Source organism: Ovis canadensis, chromosome X (genome assembly GCF_042477335.2).
Source record: "Ovis canadensis isolate MfBH-ARS-UI-01 breed Bighorn chromosome X, ARS-UI_OviCan_v2, whole genome shotgun sequence".
In the NCBI taxonomy this organism is placed as follows: Eukaryota; Metazoa; Chordata; class Mammalia; order Artiodactyla; family Bovidae; genus Ovis; species Ovis canadensis.
In genome coordinates this window covers 39,142,083-39,167,137 of record NC_091727.1, presented here as the reverse complement: position 1 = coordinate 39,167,137, position 25,055 = coordinate 39,142,083, and the positions used below count along the sequence as shown (strand labels likewise).

The 25,055-nt window shown below is 37.0% G+C and overlaps 1 protein-coding gene and 1 pseudogene across 9 annotated transcripts in view; one reads left to right on the top strand and one right to left on the bottom strand.

Annotated features, from left to right (window-relative positions):
* Positions 1-25,055, top strand: part of RPGR (retinitis pigmentosa GTPase regulator) — an 85,053-nt gene that overhangs the window by 41,588 nt on the left and 18,410 nt on the right. For 6 of the 9 annotated variants that reach the window (XM_070289883.1, XM_070289878.1, XM_070289886.1 and 3 more), the window contains 3 exons: positions 7,861-7,995; positions 9,726-9,783; positions 11,074-11,162. In XM_070289883.1, coding sequence (XP_070145984.1) covers positions 7,861-7,995; positions 9,726-9,783; positions 11,074-11,162 — 282 coding nt within the window. Of the gene's footprint in view, positions 1-7,860; positions 7,996-9,725; positions 9,784-11,073; positions 11,163-20,818; positions 21,485-25,055 lie in introns of those variants that run through there. The other 3 variants (XM_070289882.1, XM_070289879.1, XM_070289884.1) reach the window with 1 other exon arrangement.
* LOC138929897 (large ribosomal subunit protein uL13m pseudogene) lies at positions 17,158-17,709 on the bottom strand (annotated as a pseudogene).

Sequence of the window (25,055 nt, the reverse complement as noted above, 5' to 3'; positions counted from 1 at the left end):
AGACTGGCAGCACTCCAGGTGGGTGTAATTGAAATGTTCTCTATTATTTCACTATAGAAATAATTGATTTCTATACTGTATTTCTATTACTGTATACATGTAGATTAAAAATAAAATGCTACCATGGAGGAAGGTGCTGTAATTCCGTCGTTTCCTTCTTTCCATTGTGAAAGTTCAATGTGATATTATATGCCCAGTACCTGACACATAACTTATATTTGGTGCGTATTATTCGGTCAACAAATATTTATGTACCAAGCACCAAAAAGAGGACAGAAGCTACCCCAAATCAGGTGGATCTCAAGAAGTGAGGGCTGCTCTCAGTTAACCTCCTGTGGCCCTCCAACCTATCAGGGACTTTAGGTGAGTATAGATTTCTTGAAGGAACACCAGGGAGAAAGAGTTCCTATAACTGCCTTAACTGTTGCTTAACAGTATTTCCCAATACCCCTGTGTTCTTGGGCAGATAGTTTTATCTGCCCAATGATAAAAATACGATTTGAAGATGAATCTCTGGCTTTCCTCCATTAAATCCCTTAATAAGAAGAACGTGGCTTTTATACTCTAAGCTATTTCTATAGATAGAACAGAAAATTTACCAGCATAATAAGAATGCTTCAAGTTTGGCACTTCAGCTGCCACCGAGAAAGACAAGGCAAGGGCTTCCTGGGAGTGACAGTGAAATGGTAAATGAGTCATGAAAAGTAAAGCCTACCCAGGCAAAGAGTGGGCTGGCGATGGAAGCCAGGAGAGTGTGTCAGTGTGACTGCAGCCTAGAGTAGCCTTGGACTAGATAGAGAGGCATGAGACCTTCTGCGTTTGTAAAAGATGTTAAACAGGAGTAAGGTTGATCACACTTGGGCTTTTGTGGCATCCTTCTGTCAACAGGATGGAGGGTGGAGTAGAAAGGGAGAGGACCAGTCAGGGATAGCAGTCAGAAGGCAGTTGCAGTTGAAGAGGCAGAGACTGAAGGGGAGCTGGACTAGGACAGTAGGGTGGAGAGTTGGAAACGTGTCATTACGAGAGATTTAGGGTTAGAATTGGAGGGCTTAGAATTGGGTAAAGATACGGAGCTTGGAGAGAGGGAAAAGGCCAAGATTTTCCTGTTTCTGGCTTGGAGAATTGGGAGGAAAGACTGCCAGGCATGGAGGCTGGGAACTGAGGAGCAGGGACAAATTGAGGAGACTGCCTGGGGCTTTTTCATCCAGGAGATGTTCAATAGACAAATACACATCTGGGTCTGGCACTCAGGGAAGATGCTGACTCTCACCAGCTTATGCATGTAGTTAAAACTGTGGATTTGAATGAGAGGCAGCATTCAGAATGTGAAAAGAAAAGAGAACTGCAGAGAGAATTCAGGGAAACGTGAGTAGGTAAGGGCAGGTTGAGAAAGGGAAGTCTGAGAAGGAGCGAGGGTAAGAACACTTTCTAGGAGACAGGGATCCTCAAAGCCAAGGAAGAAGGAGCAGTGGAGGGCCACAGGGCTGGGGCAGAGCCCACGTTGCATCAGAGTGAACTCCAAGAAGTCTGCCTTGCTGAGACGCAGAATCAGAACTAGATTTTGAGAAATAAATATCAAAGAGCTCTGCTGGCATATTTCTCAATTTAGGAAGGGCGATGTGTATTCCAGAGAGTTTGGAGCTCTGGGGTGAAAAATTCTAAATTTTTATTTGCTATTATTATATATGATGATACATAAGAATAGGATATTACTGATGTGAGCTTATCAATAAAAAAGTATGCAATGCTTTAAATATCAGTAAAGGTTTTTAAAAAAAACAAAACAAAAACAACTCTGAGGGCAGCCATTACAGTCTGCAAATTATTTGGGCAGAGTCGGTTCAGAGCATGGGCCTGAGTTCCTGTCCCAGCCCTCACTGATTAGCTGAGTGGACACCTGGAAACATTTTTATTTTTTTAACCTTTCTGAGTTTTACTTCCTTCTTTTAGTAAAGAAAAGAGGGTCTTTTAATAGTTAACATATGGAACATGTTAGAGATACTCAGCAAATGCTAATCTGTATCACTCTAATTATCCTCTCTGATCACATCAGGTTAGATACAATGCTATCGTCACGAATCTCCAAGTCAGTGGCCGATGTGCATGAATATAGTTTCATGTGCCTGTAAACCTTACTTGTATTTAAACACAACATAGCAACCCCTCAAAAATTAGCTTATGGAGGTAGGTCCATGGGAATGAAATAGATTACAGTAATGATAATCCTTAACTATGGGGTGGAGTGAAAATCCTGTTACACACCATACATGAGTCAAATGCCGCCCCTCAGCATTTGAACCATGATGAAAGGCTGATGGCATTCACATGGTTAGCCTCAGCCTAAAATTTAGATATTAGTGCTGTCAGGGGACCAGAGTTCCCTCTGTATCCTAATTTTTTTTATCAAATAGTTAAAAAATAAGACACATAAATTACAATCATGGATCATGTGTTTGTTTAAGATAAAGAGGAAGATAAATCTTCTAAGGAAAAATGGGGAAATAATAGAGTAAAGCTGAGAACAAGAATAAGATTACATTCCTTTTTTCAGGCCTCTTTTCAGAGTCTTACTGTAATGTATTTGCTGCTGAAAATATAGGATTAGCAATGAAGTAACAGATTGGCACATAGAAAGAAGGGGAAGTTTAGAGATAATGGTGTCATTATAAGCAAAGAATTGGGTAGTCACAACTGGCAGCCTGTGGGTGCACTCCAGCCTATCAATAGACTTGTTTGGTATACATAGTGATTTTATAAACATTTGAATCAGATGCCAACGTTGAAATTTCAGATTTTACATTGAAAACACTTGTTTTGTGGGCTTCGCTTGGAAAACCTGAGTGTCTACAAGTATCATGCCTGGTGGCAACACAGACCTATAGCCCAGTGGAGGGACAGGCCTTCTTCCTTCTCTTGCTCTGGCTGCCAGGCACCTGGCAGAGAATAAAGGGATGTGTTACAAGAGTAGAACAGAGAACTGTACACTTTAAATGAGCTACTTTCTATTGGTAAGATCTGGGACATGGCAAAAAGTGTCCAAGCTTCTTGTTTTGTGACAATCCTCCATGCACACTTGGGATTCTGTCTTACTTTTTATAAAATGGACTTCACAAAATCACTTCTGTTTACATACAAATACTTATTTGCTCATGTTATTTTCTCTGTAAACAGTCTTTTTCATCTTGATACAGACCCTCCTAGATAGGTGTTGATAAATGTCATTTTTCCATTTTACAGACAGACAATAAGTAGGTAGGTGCCTTGCTCAGGCCAAGAGAGGTGGAGCAAGGCTTAGAAAACAGTGTTTAGATCTTTGTATTTAGTGCTCGTCCCACTGTCCATTCCAGCCTCAGTTATTTCTACTGTAGTTAAAATGTGCACTTATATGTCAGCTCTTCTTAACCTAAAAGAAAAATACCTTGAAACTGATATTTAAAAATATGTGCTTTCCCACCTGATGACTTAGGTATAAAGTTCTATGCTGTATTTTATTTTATTTTATTTTTTTTACTTTTTATTTTTATTTATTTATTTTTTTGAATTTACTTTTTTAGTTTTTTATTTTTTAAATTTTAAAATCTTTAATTCTTACATGCATTCTTGTTTTCTATCCTCTGTGACACTGAGGCAAGTCATGAATCCAGAATTGTAGAGCAAAATTTTACACATTATAGTCTTTCTTTTTAACTTAAAAAACTCTTGAAATTAATACATAGGCAAGTATATATCTCATGCATATATAGTTCAATGTATTTTCTACAAACTGTACACACCTATATAGTCAACATCCAGATCAAGGAAAAGCACAGTGTCAGCTCCCTAGAAGCACCTCTTCAATCCCCTCTCATCTGCCACCCACTCCAGGGTGACCACTTGGCCAACTTCTGATTGCAATCTCTAGTTTTTAAAGCATATAATATATTCATTTCTTAAGGAAACTGAAACCTTTTGAGAAACATTTAGTTTCTTAGTATTTCCCCTAAGAAATGTAAAAACTATCGCCCTGGTCTAGACCAAAGACTGCGGAGAAGGCAATGGCACCCCACTCCAGTACTCTTGCCTGGAAAATCCCATGGATGGAAGAGCCTGGTAGGCTGCAGTCCATGGGGTCGCTAAGAGTCGGACACGACTGAGCGACTTCACTTTCACTTTTCACTTTCATGCATTGGAGAAGGAGATGGCAACCCACTCCAGTTTTCTTGCCTGGAGAATCCCAGGGATGGGGGAGCCTGGTGGGCTGCCGTCCATGGGGTCGCACAGAGTCAGACACGGCTAAAGTGACTTAGCAGCAGCAGCAGCAGACCAAAGACTGCAGGTCCCCTTGCTGTGTCTGACCAATGAAACAAGGGTTCTTTCGTGGGATCCAGGCCCAGTCACTTCTTCACTGGGGTCCTAGCACAAAGATGATTTCCCGTAATCACTCCAGAATACCTCTTTACATCTAATGTGGTTCTGGTGACAAGAATGTATTTAAACTTTATCCTTTCTTTTTATAAAATGACAGTATTCTGCCAATCTCTCCTAAATTGTTTCAGTTTGAAGGTAAGTGCTGTATGTGATTTAAAGTAGTTGTCCAGATATGTATAGATTAATTTTAAACGTGCTTAAGTAAGTGCAAAGTGCTACAATTGATGATATGATTTCAATCGCAAATGCATTTTCTAAGCGCTTTCTCAAACTTAGAAAATGATATAGTTCCAACAGTTCTTCATTGTTATAGATTTACATAAAGTTAATGAGTAAAATTGTATTGGGTTGGCCCAAAAGTTCTTTTGGTTTTTAAGGTATAAATAAAAGACACATTTTTCATTTTCACCAAGAACTTTACTGAACAATGTGTTCACCGATTTGTTCCACTACCTTCTGCCATTTTCCAGGCAACTTAATAATTCCATCTTCCCCAAATTTTGTATCTTTTTGAGCAAAAAACTGTTCTAGGTGCCTTAGGGAATTGAAATTTTCCCATTAAGAGAATTTTGTAAAGACCAGAAGGGCATCTGAAGGTGCAATGTCTGGTGAATACAGTGGATGAATCAGAACTTCCCAGCCAAGCTGAACAGTTTTTGTGTGGTCATCAAAGAAATATGTGGTCTTGCATTATCCTGATAGAAGATGATGCATTCTCTGTTGACTGATTCCAGACAGTTTTCCTAGAGTACTGCTTTCAATTGGTCTAATTGAGAGCAGCACTTGTTGGGATTAATCATTCCGTTTTCCAGAAGGAGCTCATAATAGAGGACTCCCTTCCAATCCTACCACATACACAACATCACTTTCTTTGAATGAAAATCAGCCTTTGGTGTGGTTGGTGGTCTCTTCCATTCCACATTATCGTACAGTATCCACTTTTAATTACTTACAATTTGTTTTAAAAACAGAATGTTTTTGTTTTTCATTGAGAATTGGATGCAGAAATAGTCAAGAAGGTTTTTTTCCACTTAGTGCAACCCAAACATCAAAGCAGTGAACATAACCAAATGGGTGCAAGTGATTTTCAACATTTGATTTGATTATTTTGAGTATGTCAGCTATCTCTCACATGGTATAACACTGATTCTTTTCAATCTTTGGATTTGATCACTATCGACTTCAACTGGTCTGCCTGACTGGGGAGCATCATCCAGCAAGAAATCTCCAGCATGAAACTTCGGAAGCCACTTTTGACACATTCAATCAATCACTTCTCCATACACTTCTCCATACCTTCTCCATACACTGCACAAATCTTTTTCTTTTTTACATTTCTGTTGTATTTTTACCTTTCTTGAAATAATACAGCATAATATGTTGCTTTTTTCTTCCATCTTCAATATCAAAATGGCTACACAAAAATTCACCAATTTTGATGTTTTTTAATGTATGCTGATATGACAGCCATCACAATACAATCTAACAAAATTGTTTTGAATGAAGTTAAAGACAATAAGTGCTACTAGAGCCATCTTATGGGGAAATAACCTTTTGGCCAACCCAATAGTTTATTATAAAAAAAAGCAAGATGTCTTGCTTCTAAAATCAGGTAAAACTCCATGTTTCTTTTCATAATAGCATGATATCCTATGGTTACATTAATACCTTAGTAGACTAGCACAGTTACAATTGACCCAGCTCCTAGATTATCCAAACTGTCCAAGAAATGAGGACTTTAATGGGACACAGCTCACTGCCCCTCCCTCTGGGAGATAAGTGGGCAGAGTCTGAAGTTCTCTGTCTCAAGAGCTCTGTTCCTTTCTAGTTGGCCTTCAGATAATGTACATTTATAAATACATCTACTTAGCAGACCTAAGTCTTAACTCTAGTAATCTTGTTTCCCATTCTCTTCCAAGGTGAAGTGATCTCTGATTATTTCATTTACTGTCACGTGCATTTGGCTAGCCATAATATGTAAGTCACTTAGAGGGGAAAGCATGCAGAAGAAGAAGAAAGCTTTAGGAGTCCTTGGTAAAGAGTAGCTCCCTTGTCATGAACCCTACCCAACCTAAACATGTAGCACATCCTTCAGTGTAACTCTCTACCCTGTTGCCTTCTCCTGTATTCCCCTCCTGAGTGCACTACCTCATGGCCTTGATTAACCGAAATTAAGGCCTCCCACAGTAACTTCTGAAACTCTTTCTTACAATCTCAAGGCTTCACTTCTGGATTGCTTGTCCTCAGTGGGAGTGTTATCAGGCCATACCCTTAGTGCTACTGGCCTGAGGATGCCACTTATATGTGTAACTGAGGTGTGAAATACATTCTTTCCCTAGCTTGAACTCTCACAATTTATATTTTTTTTCCAGGAAAAAAAAAAGGTGAGTTAATTAGTAGAGACATTCTTTTCTAACCACCCAATAAAGATTCTGTTGGGTATCAGGCTTCTCCTTAACCAAATAGCCACTAGGAAGGTGACCATGAGCAGCTAGTTACAGTGTTGAAGGGATATAAAGGACCTATATGGTCTCAGGCAAATATGGCTAAGGTGAACTTTGTGAAAACATTCTTCAAAGGAGTGAATGGCACAGATTACTTACTGTGTCACCTGTTTTAGGGGCCATTGTGCCTTTAGCGAAGTGCATAAATGAAAAGCGTAGGTAAAAATGTCCAATAAAGAGTCCTGTCTCTTAATGACAATAAATAAGCAGTTTTGAATCCAAAACATGAAATGGCAAAAAATATATAATCAATATGGAATAAAGGGTAAAACTAATATTTTCTTCCTTTAATGAGCATTACATGATTTATTATCAGTCTACCAAGTCCATAGATAGGCTATTTTATAATTTAGATTAACTGGACAGGAGCCAGCTGAACAAAGTTCTGCCTCTGTTTGGTTTTCCATCTGCTTCAAATAACCAAGAGAAAACCACTTAAACTGCCTATGTCCCTTTATCTTTTTCCCAGAATGTAAGTAATTATAGTTACTTCTCTCTTGGGTACTAGTGAATTGTACTTCTGAAGTGATTTTAAATTCCTATGTTTTGGGAAATGAACATAGTATATACATATGATTATGTTATAATGCTACAGTAGCTAGAAAGCTTTTGAACTTCTCTAATATTTAAAAGCATTCTTTTGAGACAGCCCAGAAAGCATTTTGTTTTTCCATTTTAACCTTACCGTAGGTGCAGAAAATAACTTTGGTAACCTTAGTCATTGAAAATATTGAAATAGAGTAACTAACATGTATAAAATCCTTGGTAATATAGTAACTTGATATGGAACATGGATTATTCAGTATTTTACTTCTTTGACTTTCGTATTTGAATTCATAGTCTGTGTGTTCTTCGAAATGGTATAAATTATTATGACAGCAATATCACATTTCTTATTTTTTTAAAAAAGAAAATTTCAGCTCTTCCTTGATTATCAATTTTGTCACAGGATCATGAACTTTTCAAAAATGAAGACCTGGTTGAGGAAACTGACGAATATACAGAAGGCAAGAAGAAAGATACAGAAGACAATAAAAGTGTTCCTAAAGACGATCACAGTGACACTGACAACTCTGTTAAAAAGGTATTGACAGCCATTAAAAATGTATGATGATATGTGCTTAAATCCTGAGATCCTGCTCAAGAAAAAGCTTATAGGTCTCCTGGTCTCTGCAGAGGGCAGATTCCAACTTCCATGGAGAACAGAAATACTTCTGTGAATGACTTTGTTCATATACTGTAGGACAAAACTTAGGCAGATGTATGAATCAGGCACCCTTTTTTTCTCCCTGGCATTCTTTCCACACTTTTTGGTAGCATTCTGTTGTTCAGATGAGTGAAAGTAAAGTAATATGGGCCAGTATAGTACACTCTTGAGAAATTAACCAAGAGATTCAGCACCAGGTCCTTGAAATGGTAAAATTACAACACGAGGAGCCCAATACTAGTGGCAGAAATGGGATGTGTATGTGCACACATACATGTGTATTTTTACATGGCCATGGACAAATGAAAGTTGTTCACAGCAGTGTTTGAGGTTGTGATTGGTTCTGCACAGATGTGGTCTGGGAGAAAGTATTTATAGGAGGAATGGGAGGAGGCCTCCATGAGGAAAAGAAAGTAATCCTGAAAGTGGAGCTAGAGATGCCGAAACAATCTCTTCCAATTGGCAGATTTCCCTGAGTGACCCTGCTAGGAGACAGGTGGTAGGTTTGAAATCATTCATTTTCTAGCACTACTCTGGATTCATTTCCGAGGTATGGAATTCAGAAACCCAAACCAAATGATACTGTATTGATTCATTTTCATTTCATTTTTTAGATCATTTGCAAAGAGCTCTGAGTTAATCATGCCATCTCATTAATGAAACACTACCATCACTTGTCTGTGTGAGGCTCTTCTCTCTTTATTTAAATTGATTCCCTTTGAACCCCACATTCCCCTTTTCCTTAATGCAGACAACCATTAAAACATGCTTTCCTTTTATTTGAATGTATTCTTGTAAAACATATATTGTTTTGTATGTATGTATTTTTAACTTACGAAATGGTATTGTGCTCTAGAGGTCATTCTCTCCTTTACTTCCTTCTTTTTCCAAGACTCCTTTCACTGAGGGAAAAATATATTCTAGCAGTTATTGTTTTCTTTCAGAATAAGGGGAAAATTCTGTTTCATAAGGAATATTTATGAGTTCCAGTTATGGTGGTCCCTGAAATTATTTAGCTTGCTGCTGCTGCTGCTAAGTCGCTTCAGTGGTGTCTGACTCTGTACGACCCCATAGATGGCAGCCCACCAGGATCCCCCATCCCTGGGATTCTCCAGGCAAGAACACTGGAGTGGGTTGCCATTTCCTTCTCCAATGCATGAAAGTGAAAAGTGAAAGTGAAGTCGCTCAGTCGTGTCTGACTCTTCTCAACCCCGTGGACTGCAGCCTACCAGGCTCCCCAGTCCATGGGATTTTCCAGGCAAGAGTACTGGAGTGGGGTGCCATCGCCTTCTCCGATTATTTAGCATAGAATTCATTAAATTCCAATTTGACATTATAAAATGTTGAGCTAATTCATATACCAATCAATGTTCCTGAATCTTCTTTGAGTAGAATTCTTGAATATACAGTTCTTGTTAATTATACAGTTTTATGCTAGTGAAGGATATTAGCAATTATCTAAGGTAAGAGTCCAGCAAAGAGAAGTAATTGTCACACGTTTATGTTATTAGCTAGAGACCGACTCTAGAACTCTCCTTAAAACCAAGACTAGGTTTTCTAGCCCAGTACAAATGTTTTTTATTATATTGTTTCTTTATTGTTTATAGGATGAAAAAATCAACCGAGAGGAACGAGCCATTCATGAATACAATGAAAATCCAAAAGGTGTGAGCATGTTTGACTTCGAAAGCATACTTTTAAAAAGGCTAGATACATAGCATACTACGTTCATATGTGCTTACAGATTTATGTATACTGTGCTGTGTAACTAAGCACATAGCTTACACACATATATTCTATTGTACACTTTTTATTGTCACATGACCCTCATAAGCTATGAAATACGTGGCACAGTATTACGTGTTCTCATTGATCACCGCCATAGCTTCTTTACATGGAAATATTCCCATCACTCATGGCTGCTCATGTGTCAGTGTTAAGTGATTTAGAACAGCCTTTTTACTACTTGTTTTTTTTCAGTCAGTACTATGAGGTTGGGCATTTGTCCCAGATCCTCATTTATATGTCTGGTGAGCACTGCCAGACCCTGTCACCAATGTCCATGCTGGCCTAGAGCCACAGCAGGCCATCCAGTTATTTCCCCCAGAGCCTAGACCTGAGTCTTTGATGGTACCACAGGCATTTCAGAGGAATCGTTTCCCAAGCCTCACTGCTGGTGTCAGAGAACAGGTGCCGCAGAACAGAAGAGACTGTGACTGCCCTTGAGACCTGCAGTGTCTACACCCAAAGCATTGGTGTTTTTGCTCTATGAGCCCTGTGTTATTTTCCACACCATAACATCACAGTGTGCTTTTGCTGCAATGTCATTACAAATAACTCTCCATAGTAGATCTCATCTGAATTTAAGCAAAAGAAAGAATAGTTCCCGTAATACTTTTTTCCTTCTAACTTCTGCAGAAAGATAGTAAGTTTTAGAATATTTTAAGTAAAATGTTAAAATATTTGTCATTGCTAAGTATTCTACACCCTATAACCTAAAATGTTAAAAAGAAACTAAATTTAAGATTTAGGCTGTTGATCATATAAAATTAGAAGGATGCACATGCTTCATGAGTATACTTGCAAGATCATTATTCAGCTATGTAACATACGGGTTAATTTGAAACACCAAAAAATATAACATGTCCATTTGGGTACAGATAATTTCATTGCAACTAAGTTTATTATTTTAAAAGGTACTTTATATTTTACTTTATACCTTCCCTAACATTTACAGTTATCTTTGCTATATTGGGTACTGATCATCTAAACATTTACAGCCTTGGTTAGGTCATTCTGATAATTTTGCCTTAACTTTTCAAGAAATATGCAGTTGTCCTCTACTCTTTAGTATTACCCCATAATTCATGGTTGATAGTGTTTCACAGAAAGCAGCAGGACTTTTCTTTTTTTCATTAGTTAGAAAAAAATATTTCATAATATATCCTATCATAGGAAATATGTGTGATCGTGCAAAGAGTAGCTCTTCAGAAATCCTGGAAGATAGCGAATCAACACCAACTAAAGACATAAAAAAATCGAAGGTAAGTGAAATGAATTTTTCATTTAGTGTCAAGGCCAAAGTATTGAATTGCTTCTTCTACTTTTATATAATGATCCGCATAATTTAACTCCCTTAATATGAGTTTTGGTGGCCCAAGAACCCTGGTGGCTCAGAGGTTAAAGCATCTGCCTCTAATACGGGAGACCTGAGTTCGATCCCTGGGTCGGGAAGATCCCCTGGAGAAGGAAATGGCAACCCACTCCAGTATTCTTGCCTGGAGAATCCCATGGACGGAGGAGCCTGGTGGGCTACAGTCCATGGAGTCGCAAAGAGTCGGACATGACTGAGCGACTTAACTAACTAACTAACCAAGAACATGTGATAAATTCCAGGTGATGTTTCACGTTTTTAACGTGCCTATTTACTTATTGGACATTATGATTCAAGATTATGATTCAAATTGCTCTGCCAAAATGTAATAGCATGTTCCTTTCAATCATCCCATGCATACTGATTTATCATACAGGAAAAGATACGTTAAAGAACTCTATTGCTTAATTATAAGAGTATACTATCCTGAGAGTCTAGAATAGAGTAAGGCTAAGTAAGACAAGAAATAGGATGAATTTAAAAAATTGATGATTGTGCTTAGAAGACAACATGCTACTTCAGTGTCTCCTGACTGATACTTGTTTTGGAGTTTATACAAGTCTGATAGATAACGTTTCTTCTTCTTGGAAGTAAACTAGTCTTTCCACTTGAAGAAGAACTTTATTTAATCATGAGACCACATTTCCAGGTAAAAGTGTTAGAAGGAAACATGGAAAACAAGAAAAATGAAAAGCTTTGTTAAATTCTTATTCAACCTTAGGTCTCAGTTTAAATGTCATTTCCACAGAGGCCTTTTGTGACCAACAGCACTTATATAAATTATGTCTCATTATTATTCTCTTACATAGTACCCTTTTTCTTATACTTCTTAGTTTTTGTCACAGTTTGCAATTACATAGTCATTTGTTTACTTTATGTCTCTGTCTCCCCACTGGCCTTCAGCTCCATGGGGACAGAAACTATTTTCTGTTTTGCTTTCTAGTGGCACACATCACATTTCCTGGTATATGACAAATGCTCAGTAAACATTTTTGGTTGACAATGAATTGTAAAATGTAAGGGGGTAAGAAAGAGGAAAGAATGAAGGTAAAGCCAGGAGCCATCCTTAGGGTAGTAAACAGTCATCTTTTGCCATCTTTGTGGGTAATATGCCACTCTGAAATTTCTTTCAGAATTACTTCAGAAATGTCAACAGTTACTTTAGCCCAAATATCCATATTGTTATCTTTTACTAAAAATTTCTTCATGACCATTTTTATCTTTCTAAAAGTATCTTACAAGTCTGGATTACTGTACCTAAAGATGTCTTTGACCTGGCTCAAAGGACACTTCAGAATTATTATCCTTTTTAGAATCATAATGAGCATCGCTAGAACATTTCATCAGGATTTAGGAACTTTCTAGATTTTCTGTCTAGTAGAACAGAACATTTAACAGATACTCCACCACTACACTTTGTAGCTTTCCTGTGAAAACTTTTTTCAAATGTAAAGAGCTCAGGGAGAGAGTCTGGCAAAGAAAATCAAATATGAGGGAAAAGGATGAAAAGTAAAGGAGTCAGGAGACATGAGAATCCAAGGAGAGGAAACGTGAAACAAAGCAGCAGAAAAAAAAAAAATAACTGAAACACACCTCTGACCAAATGAAAATGCTTATTCTAGAACACATGGTCGAGTTTAGGGAACGTTTCAGGCTTTCCAGTCTTCAGCATTGTCGGTAGATGATAGCATTTGAATATATGGGCCAGGGGAGGCCTGAGCCAGAAAAGGACTGCCGTGTGGCAGGCACCTGTAACGGCAGGCCAAGTAGGGAGCTCCGCCGGCCCATGTGACAAAGGGGAGGCAGGGCCAGGACACAGTCCAGGCTGAAGAGTTCAGTCTCAAGCTTTGATTCTGCTTAGTTTCTCATTTATACCTAATGTAAAAATATAATTCAGTAAGTACATATGTCCTTGGCTAAAGAAACAAAAAGTAATGAAAATTATATTTTTAAAAGTCAAGCAGTAATAAATATACTTCCAACTTAAAGAATAGGCTGTTATTCTATATATTTTAAAAAGGTAATAGATGATTTGGATGAGATTTTTTCCAATCCTTCCCACATGATATATTTTAATTTACAATGTCTCTAATCTATTTATACCATCTAAGCCAAACAAATCAAGCTGTTTTTAAAACTTGGGAAATAAATGATGCATTAACTCATATCAAAATAATTATGTGTTTGAAATTTTACATCCCTTCCCTTAATTAGACAGCCACTCCAAAGATAATCTAAAAACAAACAAACAAAAGAAATAATTACACTCTTGGTGTATGCAAGACAGAATTCACCATTGAATTTTGTTTTGATGATTTTAAATGTTTCTGATAGCCAGGTTAGGACCCATGATTTTAATTGGTGGCAGAGATTTTTGATGATTGTTATATCTGGAAATTTCCAGATACTGCTTTTCCAAATTGTAACAAATTTGGATCCACAGTTAGCCACTAAGAAAAATGTGTTATTGGCTTAATTTCCACCTGAGTAAGCTAATGAAAAAAGTAGGAAGCTTCTTAGCCATTAATAATAGTTTCTTCCCATCATGAAATTAGTTTATTTATGTATTTATTTAGCATACATTTACTGGAAGCCTCTTATGTGCCAGGCACAAGGCTGAAAGCTGCAGATATACAGAGGTTAAAAAACCACTGCTGTCCCTCAGAAACTAGCTAGAACATGGCAGATTCCTGGATAATTCCCCATACCAGTGCAGAGTCAATTGATTTCTTATTCATTGTCATGACCATAAATACAAGAAGCTGACATGAGAATTTCTCCACCAAAAATTATGTATGTGGGGTCTTACCTTTCCTGATGGCTTCCTTTTCTCTGATACTATGCTTTATTCACCATGGTAGCACAACTCAGCACGTTTGCCCCAAGTACACAGCTTTACTGTGTTGTGAAGAAAAGGTTAGATCAATTACACTAGTTTCCTGCTGCTATCAGTTTTCTCAGGCTTAATACATGAGAGGATCTCTTTCATACCCAACCAATAATTACTCCCCTGCTTTTTAAAAATAGCTTTATTTAGATATAATTGACCTAAAATGAACTATGCATTTTTGAAGTATGTAGTATGATTAATTTTAACATAATGTACACCCGTGAAAGCATAATCACAATCAAGAGTATGAACAGTGCCATTATGAGCAGATGGTTCTTTGTGCCTCTTTGTAATCTCTGTCTACACCCCACATCCCCCTGCCATACTCAGCAAATCACTGATAACTGTTTTGAGATTCATCCACGCATGTATCAATAGTTCATTCCTTTATATTGCTGAGTGGTCCATTTTGAGTTAATTTCTTATTGTGGTAAAGGTATGGATTGAAGTTCTATTTTTTTAAAATTTTTGTATATGGACAATTATTCTAGCATCATCTGTTGAAAAAAAGAATCCTATCCCTTCTCTACTGAATTGCCTTCATACCTTTTTCAGAAAGCAATTGATTTTTTACGTATGAACTGATTTCTGGACTCTGTATTCTGTTCCTTTGATCTGTTTATCTTGTGCCAGTACCACAGTGTCTGGATGACTATAGCTTTAATGTAAGTCTTGAAATCAGAAAGTTAGTCCTCCAATTTTGTGCCTTTTCAGACATATTTTGGCTATTCTTGACCTTTTATACTTAAACATGTGAATTTTTACAATCAGTTTGTCAATGACTGAAAAAAAATGCGTGCTGAGATTTTGATTTGAAATTGTTTTTGAATCTATAGATAAATTTGGGGAGAATTAATATTTCAACAATATTAAGTCTCCTAATTCATGAACATGACATTTCTCTTATTGATGTCTTTTCAAATTTCCTTTTGCAATATTTTGTTGAATTTTTCTTAACACGGAAGTTGAGGTCACTGATTGAGACCTTTCTTCTTTTTTCTTTTAGGCTTTTTGTGCTATAAATTTCCCCTGAACTACTTGATATGTTGTGTTTTCATTTTTATCCAGTTCAGAATACTTTCTGAGTTCCCTTTTGATTTCTTCTTTGACTCATGGGTTATTTAATTTCTATGTATTTAGGAATTTTTCTGGGCTTCCCAGGTGGTGCTAGTGGTAAAGAACCTGCCTGCTAATGCAGGAGGTGTGAGAGACTCAGGTTCAATCCCTGGGTGGAGAAGATCCCCTGGAGGAGGAAATGGCAACCAACTCCAGTGTTCTTGACTGGAGAATCCCATGGACAGAGGAGCCTGGTGGGCTGTAGTCCATGGGGTCACAAAGAGGTGGACACGACTGAAGTATCTTAGCAAGGCGAGGGATTTTTCTAGTCATCTTTTTGTCATTAATTTCTAATTACATTGTGACTGGAAAAATACTTAGTATGAATTGATTCCTTCTGAATTTATTGAGACATGTTTTATCACCCACAATCAGGTTTATCTTGGTAAATGTTCATTTGAGAAGAAGGTTGAGAAGAATACTGTTGTTGGGAGGAGTGTTCTATTAATGGCAGTTAGGTCAAGTTGGTCGATAGTGTTGTTCAAGTTTCTTTCCTTCCTGATTTTCTGTCTACTTGTTCTATTATTGAAAGAAAAGTATTAAAATCCCTTACGATAGTTGTGGGTTTGCTACTTTTCCTTGTGCTTCTATTAATTTTTGCTTGATATATCTTAAAGCTGTTATTTGGTTGTATTCTATATAATGTTTAGAATTGTTCCATCCTCTGAATTGACTCCTTCATCATCATGAAATGACTTTCTTTATCCCTAATAATATTCTTTGCTCTAAAATCTACTTGATCTGATATTATATAGCCACTTTATAGCTTTCTTTGAATTAGAGTTATCTTTTAACATACTTTACTTTTAAACCATTTGTGATTTAACATTTGAAGTACATTTGATTTAGGCAACATGTAGATGGGTCTTGCTTTTTTATTTAATCTGAAAATCTCTGCCTTTTAATTGGAGCATTTAGACCCCAGTGTCACTAGTGGTAAAGAACCCATCTGCCAATGCAGGAGACATAAGTGGTAAAGAACCCACTTGCCAGTGCAGTAGACGTAAGAGATGCTGGTTTGATCTCTGGGTTGAGAAGATCCCCTGGAAGAGGGCATGACAACCCACTCCAGTATTCTTGCCTGGAGAATCCCACTGGACAGAGGAGCCTGGAGGGCTACAGTCCATAGGGTAGCAATGAGTCAGACATGACTGAAGCAACTTAGCACGCACGCACATAGATGGGTCCTGCTTTTTTATCTTATCTAAAAATCTCTGCCTTTTAATTGGAGTATTTAGACCATTTATATTTAATCTTTATTTAATATTTAATCTGATTGTTGATGCCATTAGGTTTAAGTCTGTTTTCTTGCCATTGGTAGTATTTTTCTTTGTCCCTAAAAAAATGCTACTTTATTTTATCAGATATATCTTTTTTTGTTCTTATATTTTTATTTGTAGTTTAGATGCGTCTCTTGTAACTGCCTATAAGCTGGATTCTGACTTTAAAAATGTTAACATATACAGTACCTAAAATCTAATGCTAATGAATGTTCCTTTTCCCCAAATATTATCAGGATCTTAGAAGAGTTTTCTATTACCCCTTTCTTCCCATTTTACATATTATTGTATCAAGTATTTTAATTTTTTAACCTCATCAATCTAATAACGTTATTGCTATACTGCTTTTTTTTTTTTAAAGTAAGGGGCAGTTTTATTCTTATCGTTTCCAACATTCAAATAGCACTATGCAATAAAACAATTCCATAAAATAACATTTTACTGCCATTTCCTAATGAAGGAATATCCCTTCCTGAGCTTTCCCCACAAGCTTTCAGCCCCCAGAGCAGGCTTTCTGTCAGAAGGCAGCTATTGCTTCATCCTGCTCTGAGGAAGGAGTTTCAAGCACCACATCATTATTTTCTGAAATTTTCTTCCTCCTATAGCCGATAATCCTTAGGTGGAGACCAAAGTCTTGGAAAAGCCTCTATTTCTTCTTGTGTGTACTCATCTAGACGTCTGGGCACTTTCAGTGGTTGGGGAAGCTCTTCTGTTAAATTCTTAAGAATATCTTCTGGTATATCTTCATCTGGGAAAAGATGCAACCTCTGCATCAGAGTTCTGTGAAGGTTTTTTGGCAGCATGCCATAAATAGCTAGTTTTACAATTGCTACTGGATCCTTCCGGTGAAGCTGAGCAGCTGTTACTTGTTTAAATCCACCTGGGTAGCCAGTATGTGAGGAGTACACTTTTTGCTCCCACTTGTTTCCAGAAAAGGCAGTGTGCCTTGTGTTCATGATGACAACATGATCCCCATAGTCACTCAGTTGATGGTACACAGGCTTATGCAGTCCTTGAAGTCTAACTGATGCCAGGGCAGCAAGCTTGCCAGGGGGCTGCATCTTCCCATCTAGGAGATACCAAACTCGGGCAAAAGTGGCCCATTGCTGCGGCGCCCTGGACAGACTTGCCATGCTCCCGAGGGGCGGCTCCACGCTTCCAATACTGCTTTCTTTATTCACCACTCCTTTTCACATCTCATATGTCCTTTCTATAATGTTGTTTTTATTCTGCCTGAAGAAATGTTTTCGAAGTTACTGTCATAAATTTCTTTCTGTAGTTAACTTTTTCAGTTTCTTTCACTTGAAAATTAATGGTAGTATGGCTGGTTGACAGTTATTTTCTTTTAGTATCTGCTCCCATTGTTGCTATTAAGACATTTGCTTGAGTATATTGGCTGATAATTTCACATATACTCTGTCATTTCTCTCGGGCTGGTTTTTACGTTGTCTTTGATGTGCTTCATTTCACTATACGATGCCTAGATGTGAGGTGTTTTTTTTTTTTTACTTTAACTTTCTTCTAATTCATTATGACTCTTGAATCTGAAAATTCATGTCATTCATCATTTTAAGAAAATTCTCATCCATTATATTTTTGAATATTTCCTCTCTTCTCTTTGCAAGTCAAATATAATAAAACTTTTCATTCTGTTATCTGTGTCTTTTAAATATTATTTTAATATTTTCTATATCTAAGTGATATTTGGGGAATTTCAGGGCTTGTCTTTTTCATAGTTATCTTTTCATCTAAAGACTAATCTGCTATGTAATCTCCCTATTGAGTTTTAATTTCAGTTATCTTTCACATTTTGAAGAGAAATATTCTATTTCAACTCTTTTTCAAATCTATCTGATATTGCAAAAACTGATAACTTGTTTTATGTTTGTGTTTTTTATTATAGTCCTCTAAGCAATGTAAGCATACTTATTTTATATTCTGTGTGTAGTTATTCCAATGTAAGACATCCTCCAGAGTCTAAATATGTTTGTTGCTTTGGCTCACTTGCTAATGGTGTCTTGTTTCCTTCTTTGAAATTTATTGTGAGTTCATGTTTAACCAAGACTTTCTGTAGAAATGCTTTAAAGCTTGGATTGGGGTAAGTCGATCCATAGAGAATTTGTATAAAATTCTGTTAACTCCCCTTGGTGTCACGGTTCCAGGACCATTTTCAGTTAATGTCTGAGTTAAGGGTTTCCCATGATTACTGTACATGTGAACCCCAAACTCACATTAGGAAAACACTGTTAAGCTGAGAGAGATGTTATTTTGTTATCTTCCAATATTTGTAGATAGACTTCCATTAAAGGCCTAGTCCTTAGAGGGCCCCCACTTTACACAGGAGTCTCAGTTTTAGTTCTCCACATTTTGTGAGATCAAATAATTAAAATCCAAGAGTTATGAGATCAATAAATACCATTTCAATATTCAACTTATCTCTGAGGCTTCCTGTTCCCTCTTCATTTGTTGGCCCATGGGAATTTCCCTTCATTTTTATGTGAGCTTGCCTATACATTATAAAATTATATTTTGTATACTTCTTCAGCATTTCTTAGTTATTTTGTAGTGGCAGAATTTTTCAAGATGTGTATTCCTATACAATAACAGGAACAGAGGTTGTTGCATTTTAGTTCATAGACTCTTTTTCTAGACTCTTGACTTTTTGGGTTAGAACTTTTCATTCTTGTTCCTCCATTCTTTAAGACTAAAGGTAAGCTGTTATTGTTGTTGATCAGTCACTCAGTCGTGTCTGACTCTGCGACCCCCTAGACTGCAGCACACCAGGCTTCCCTGTCCTTCACCATCTCCCAGAGTTTGTTCAAACTCATGTCCATTGAGTCAGTGATGCCATCCAACCATCTCATCCTCTTTTTCCGTCTTCTCCTGCCCTCAATCTTTCCCAGCATCAGGGTCTTTACCAGTGAGTCAGCTCTTTGCATCAGGTGGTGAAAGTATTGGAGCTTCAGCTTCAAGCATCAGTCCTAAAATGAATATTTAGGGTTGTTTCTTTAGGATTGACTGGTTTGATGTCCTTGCTATCCAGGGAATCTTAAGAGTCTTCCCCAACACCACAGTTTAAAAGCATCAATTGTTTGGCACTCAGCCTTCTTTATGGTCTGGAAACAGTGATAGACTTTATTTTCTTGGGCTCCAAAATCACTGTGGATGATGGCTGTAGCTATGAAATTAAAAGACGCTTGCTCCTTGGAAGAAAAGCCATGACAAACCTAGACAGCGTATTAAAAAGCAGAGATATCACTTTGCCAACAAAGGTCTGTATAGACAAAGCTATGATTTTTCCAGTAGTCATGTACAGATGTGAGATTTGGACCATAAAGAAGGCTGAGCTATTATTTTTAGCACCATTTTAATTTCTGAAAGAGCCAGATCTTCAGGTGCTTTTTTGGTTTTGGTATCATGTCAAAACCATTATTTGGATTGCTGTTCTTTAGGAATCCTGTTTTCTCTCTGGCTAAATCCTCAAAGACCTTGGTACTTTTCAGTTATCACATCATTTGGCACTTTTCAGTTATCATCTTCCTTGATGTGTCTTGCATGTGCCTTGATGGCCACTCTCTTCTTGGTATTCTCCTCCTCTGATTTCTGAGATCTTTCTTTATCCTGATTTTGTTCCTAGAAAACTCAGTTCCCAATGCTGGCTCCTCTTCCTCTGCTTCCCTTTACACTAGGCATTTTCTCCGTTTCTTTTCTTCTGTCTTTTCTGCCCACCTGGAGTCCCTGGATTATGAGGTACTTTCATCTCTTCAGCTATTATCTGCATTCTGCCTGTCTGTAGCCCAGGCCCTGCCTGGGCAGCAGGTCCATGTGTTGAACTGCCTACTCAGACCCCTGGGGCTCCCACTCATTTGGCAGCACTAACATTTTGCCAGAAATTCTGATCTATAGGAGCGGGGAGGTATATCCCCCTGTAGAATATCTCAATTTTCATCTTTTCTCCTCTTACAACAAAACAAAGTAAAATTAGTTCTTTGAAGAAAAATGACATATAATAAATAGCAAATATCAATACTACTGATAGTGTTGAAGCGTGAACACTGAAAGGTCTTGTTTTAGGGAAGAATCACGGTAGCAATTGGTAAAAGAAAAAAGGCTGGCAGATGCTGAGAATGTACCATTGTGGTGCCTCATAAAAATGTGATGAAATAACGTTAAGACTTATTGAAAATTATACCCTCTAAATACTACTAAGTAACTGTTTCATTTACTGAAGTGAATTCTCTGCGTGTGTTTTTTTCCTAGATTTTCCTCTTTAAAAGAATGTCATTGATGAGTCAGAAAATTGTGCAGATTAATAATGAGCCACTCCCAGAGATAAAACCAATAGGAGACCAAATAGCTTTTAAAAGAAATAAGAAAGATGCCAACCAGAACCACATGGGGCAAAATCATCAGGAAACCTCACCCCCCAATATGGAGAGAAGGTCAAAATCTTGTACAATACTCTGAATATATGTTTGTGTGTTCATGGTCACCAAGCACATTGTAATTTATACTTGAAAAACTTTTTGAGTTCTGAAAGAAAGTTTCTGATAACAAACTTTTAAAGATATAACTTAATAATATGTTTTATCTGGTTTGAATAGTATGACCAGTTTTAATGTTTATTTAAATACTGACAGTTTTGACAAGCAATTTCAGAATATGTTTATCTCAAGCTCTCCTTCAAGTGTTGTGGCCTTAACTGTTCAGTGTTGCAATATAAAATATATTTTTATATGTGAAAGTTAAATTATAATATTTCATAGTTTTGCTAAACAACTTTATTATAATTTCATAAGACAATATTTGCAACCTCATGACACTGTAACAGTTTTGAATGTATTTGCAATTTTTAAAAACTGAGTCAAAATTGTTTTGAATGAACATATTTTAATAAACTACATCTGGTCAGTTCCACTGTTTAAATGGATGAATATGAATAAAATTTGGGGGTACTTGGAGGTATCAGTATACAAAACAGGGGCAAAAATATTAATTTTAAAATATTGAAAGGCAAAATGCATTTACCTTTGAGTAAAGAAAATAGGGCAACTGTGTAAACAGAACATCTTTGTGGAGAAACTGTTGAGGTTTGACATGAAAACACAGCAGATTATGTGGTGTGATCTGCACTGTTTGACCATGCCACAGATCACCAACCTAGGAGAACCAGACACAGCCTGACTGGCTCATTCCAGCTATCTCTAGCACTGGCAGTGGTAACCAGGGTTGGCTCTGCCACAGGGAATAGGAAGGGTAAAGCTATAACTCAGGTCGAATAGAAAAATTGCTTTCCTGTGCTCACAGATGCTACTTTGAGTAACTCAAAAAAAAATTGAGCAACTGCCTTCATTTTTCCCATTCTAGCTTCTGACTAAAACATTTTCTTATTCAATCACAGCGACCATTGCTCCATTTGAACAGATAAACTCTGTCTTTGTGTTTCATGCACAAGGGCTAAAAGGATGTTAGTCTAGAATAGACCTGATTTTGAAATCTTGCAAAACAGTCTCATATACATTTAGTAGAATTCTAATATTATTAAAAGTAAATTTAATAGAAAATGTTTGTTATCGACACTATAGTACAGTATTGTAAGAATACTTCGCCAAAAATATAAACTATAGAAACCAAGTGGAAGTGAAACTCACAAATAATACCAAGACATGCCAAGTGTGATAGGCAAGCTGGTATATGTGCCCTGAATAATCCCTTCCCCTTGAGTATAGGGGAGAAACAGTGAATATGAGATAGCACTCCATTGCTTATGTTATATTATGCGGAGAAGGTGAAATATTTTTGTAGATATAATTGAAATTCCTAATCAGTTAACTTTAAGCAAAAGAGAGATGATCCTAGGTGGTCCTGACCTAATCGAATTAGCCCTTTCAAAAAAGCTCTAGATATCAGAGGGATATTGCTGTGTGACAAAGTCACAGCAATTTAAAGCAGTAGAAATGATCTCCTTTTGGCCTTGAAGAAGCAGCCCTGTGTGTGTGTGTGTGTGTGTGTGTGTGTGTGTGTGTGAAAGTTGCTCAGTTGTGTTCGACTCTTTGTGACTCCATGAACTGTAGCCTGCCAGGCTCCTCTGTCCATGAAATTCTTCAGGCCAGAATACTGGAGTGAGTAGCTGTTCCCTTCTCCAGGGGATCTTCCCAACCCAGGGATTGAACCCAGGTCTCCGTCATTGCAGGCTAATTCTTTACTGTCTGAGCCACCAGGGAAGCCCTGAAGAAGCAAACTGCCATGTTATAGAGAGAGTCATGTGCCAGAGTGAGATGCCTCTAGGATCTGAAGGTCCTATGTATTCTATAACTGCAAGGCACTGAATTCTTCCAGCAACCAGTGAGCCTGGAAGAGGAATTTAATGCTTATATTTGACCATAGCCATGGCTGATCCTGATTACAACTTTGTGAGGCCCTGAACAGAGGACCTAGCTAAGTAGTACCCAGGCTCCTGACCTATGAAAACTTCAAGATAATAAATACATGTCATTTTAATCCACTAAGTTTATGGTAAGTTGTTATGTAGCAGTGAAAGCTAATATCAGTTTTATTCTGGTAAAGGGCCTCAAATTAGAAAGTTGGAAAGTCTTCATCTCGGGAGTGAAGGAATATTTTATTAAATTGAACAAAAAATGCATTTAAACCAGGGATCGCATAACTGAAGTATTTTCAGAGGCTAAACAGATAAGCATATTGGAGCTGCTGCCAATCTGTTCTAGCTGGTAATTGCTATTTCTCAATATTGGGCCCTGTATTGCCAGACTATCAGCTGTTTTCAGAAGAAAACACTGGAAATGTGGGGTTTTTTTAAGTTTATTTATTTTTCAATTGAGGGATGATTGCTTTACAAAATTTGTTCGTTTCTGCCAAACATCTACATAAATCAGCCATAGGTTTACATATGTCTCCTCCCTCTTGAACCTCCTTCCACCTCCCACCCCATCCCACTCCTCTAGGTTGTTACAGAGCCCCTGTTTGAGTTCCTTGAGCCATACAGCAAATTCCTATTGGCTATCTCTTTTGCATATGGTAATGTAAGTTTCCATGTTGCTCTCTACATATATCTCACCCTGGAAATGGGGGGTTTTATATAGGCAGTTCATTCGTGTGCATCTCCATGCATGCATGCATGTGTATATAAACGGAGAGCCAAACCGTAGCTGCAGATTTTTGGCAAGAGATTTTTGTTTACAAGGAAAAATATGTTGAAATAATTAATTAGGTCCTGGATTTATCTCAGTTGTAATCTTCCCTTGTTTGGCCTCTGGAAATGAGAGTTAAACAATTACTTAGAAAAGTGATCATTCTGCTAAGAAGGTAATTTTTTGTTGCATACAAATGCATACTAAGCCTTCTTGGGAGTGTGGGGAGTTGAGGGAGAATGATGGAATATTATTATCTTGAATATAACGAAGTAAGATATTTCTCCTGGAACAATCTACATTAAAGTTAAAAGACAACAAACAAGCTTAATAATAAGCAGTTCCTCCAACAATTGTGATGGATGACTACTTTGGTGTAGTGTTAATACACAATCCTAGTCACCGAAACGTCAGGAAATAGTATGCTAACCCTAAAAGTATGTACAAAAGCTACAGCAGGAAGTCTTATCTGACCAGGTCAAGCTGCATTCCCAAATAGTTCCATTTGCTTTTATTTTCATCTGGTATGTATAAATATGTGTGTTATGATAGATGAGATGTCTTCAAGGTAAGGTTAGCAGTGGATTAGAGAGCTATATCTAAATTTAAATGATGGCACTATTTTTATTTTAAGAAAATTTGTCTGATTTAGTGATAAATATCTATCCCAAGGTGAAAAAAAGTTTTATATTCTAGAAAAGCTTTTGAAGCTTATCAGAAGTAATCTTCATAAGTAATTTGTTAGAATTTGTCAAAATATTAGCACAGTACTTCTAAAATTTTACAGAATTTTCCCTATGAGCTTTTTTGTTATAACAAAAGTTTTCTTTTATAATTTCTATCAATTGCTTAAAATCATTAAAATTCTGTACATAGGAATGTTTGAGTTCATATTTTTAGGTAGCTTATAATTTCCAACTTAGCATCAGATTTACATTAACTCCTTAATTGGTATAATTCTTTAACTTACTGTATATAGTAATTAAGAATTAACAAAAGTTATATAAAAATGTAAACTAATTTGGGAAAACTTTTTAAATTGAATTGAAGCTTTCATATTTGAATTGAATATTGATTTACAGTAGTATGTTAGTTTCAGGTCTGCATCAAGCTATGTGTGTGTGTGTAAGATTATTTTCCAATATAAGTTACTACAGTATGTTGACTATAGTTCTCTGTGCTGTATAGTAAATCCTTGTTGCTTAATCTATTTTACGTACAGTAATTTGTATCTCTTAATCCCATACTCCTAACTTATCCCTCCCTCCTTCTCTTTCCCCTTTGGTATAACCATAAGCTTGCCTTCAAGGTCCATGAGTCTGTTTCTCTTTTGTATATAGGTTCATTTG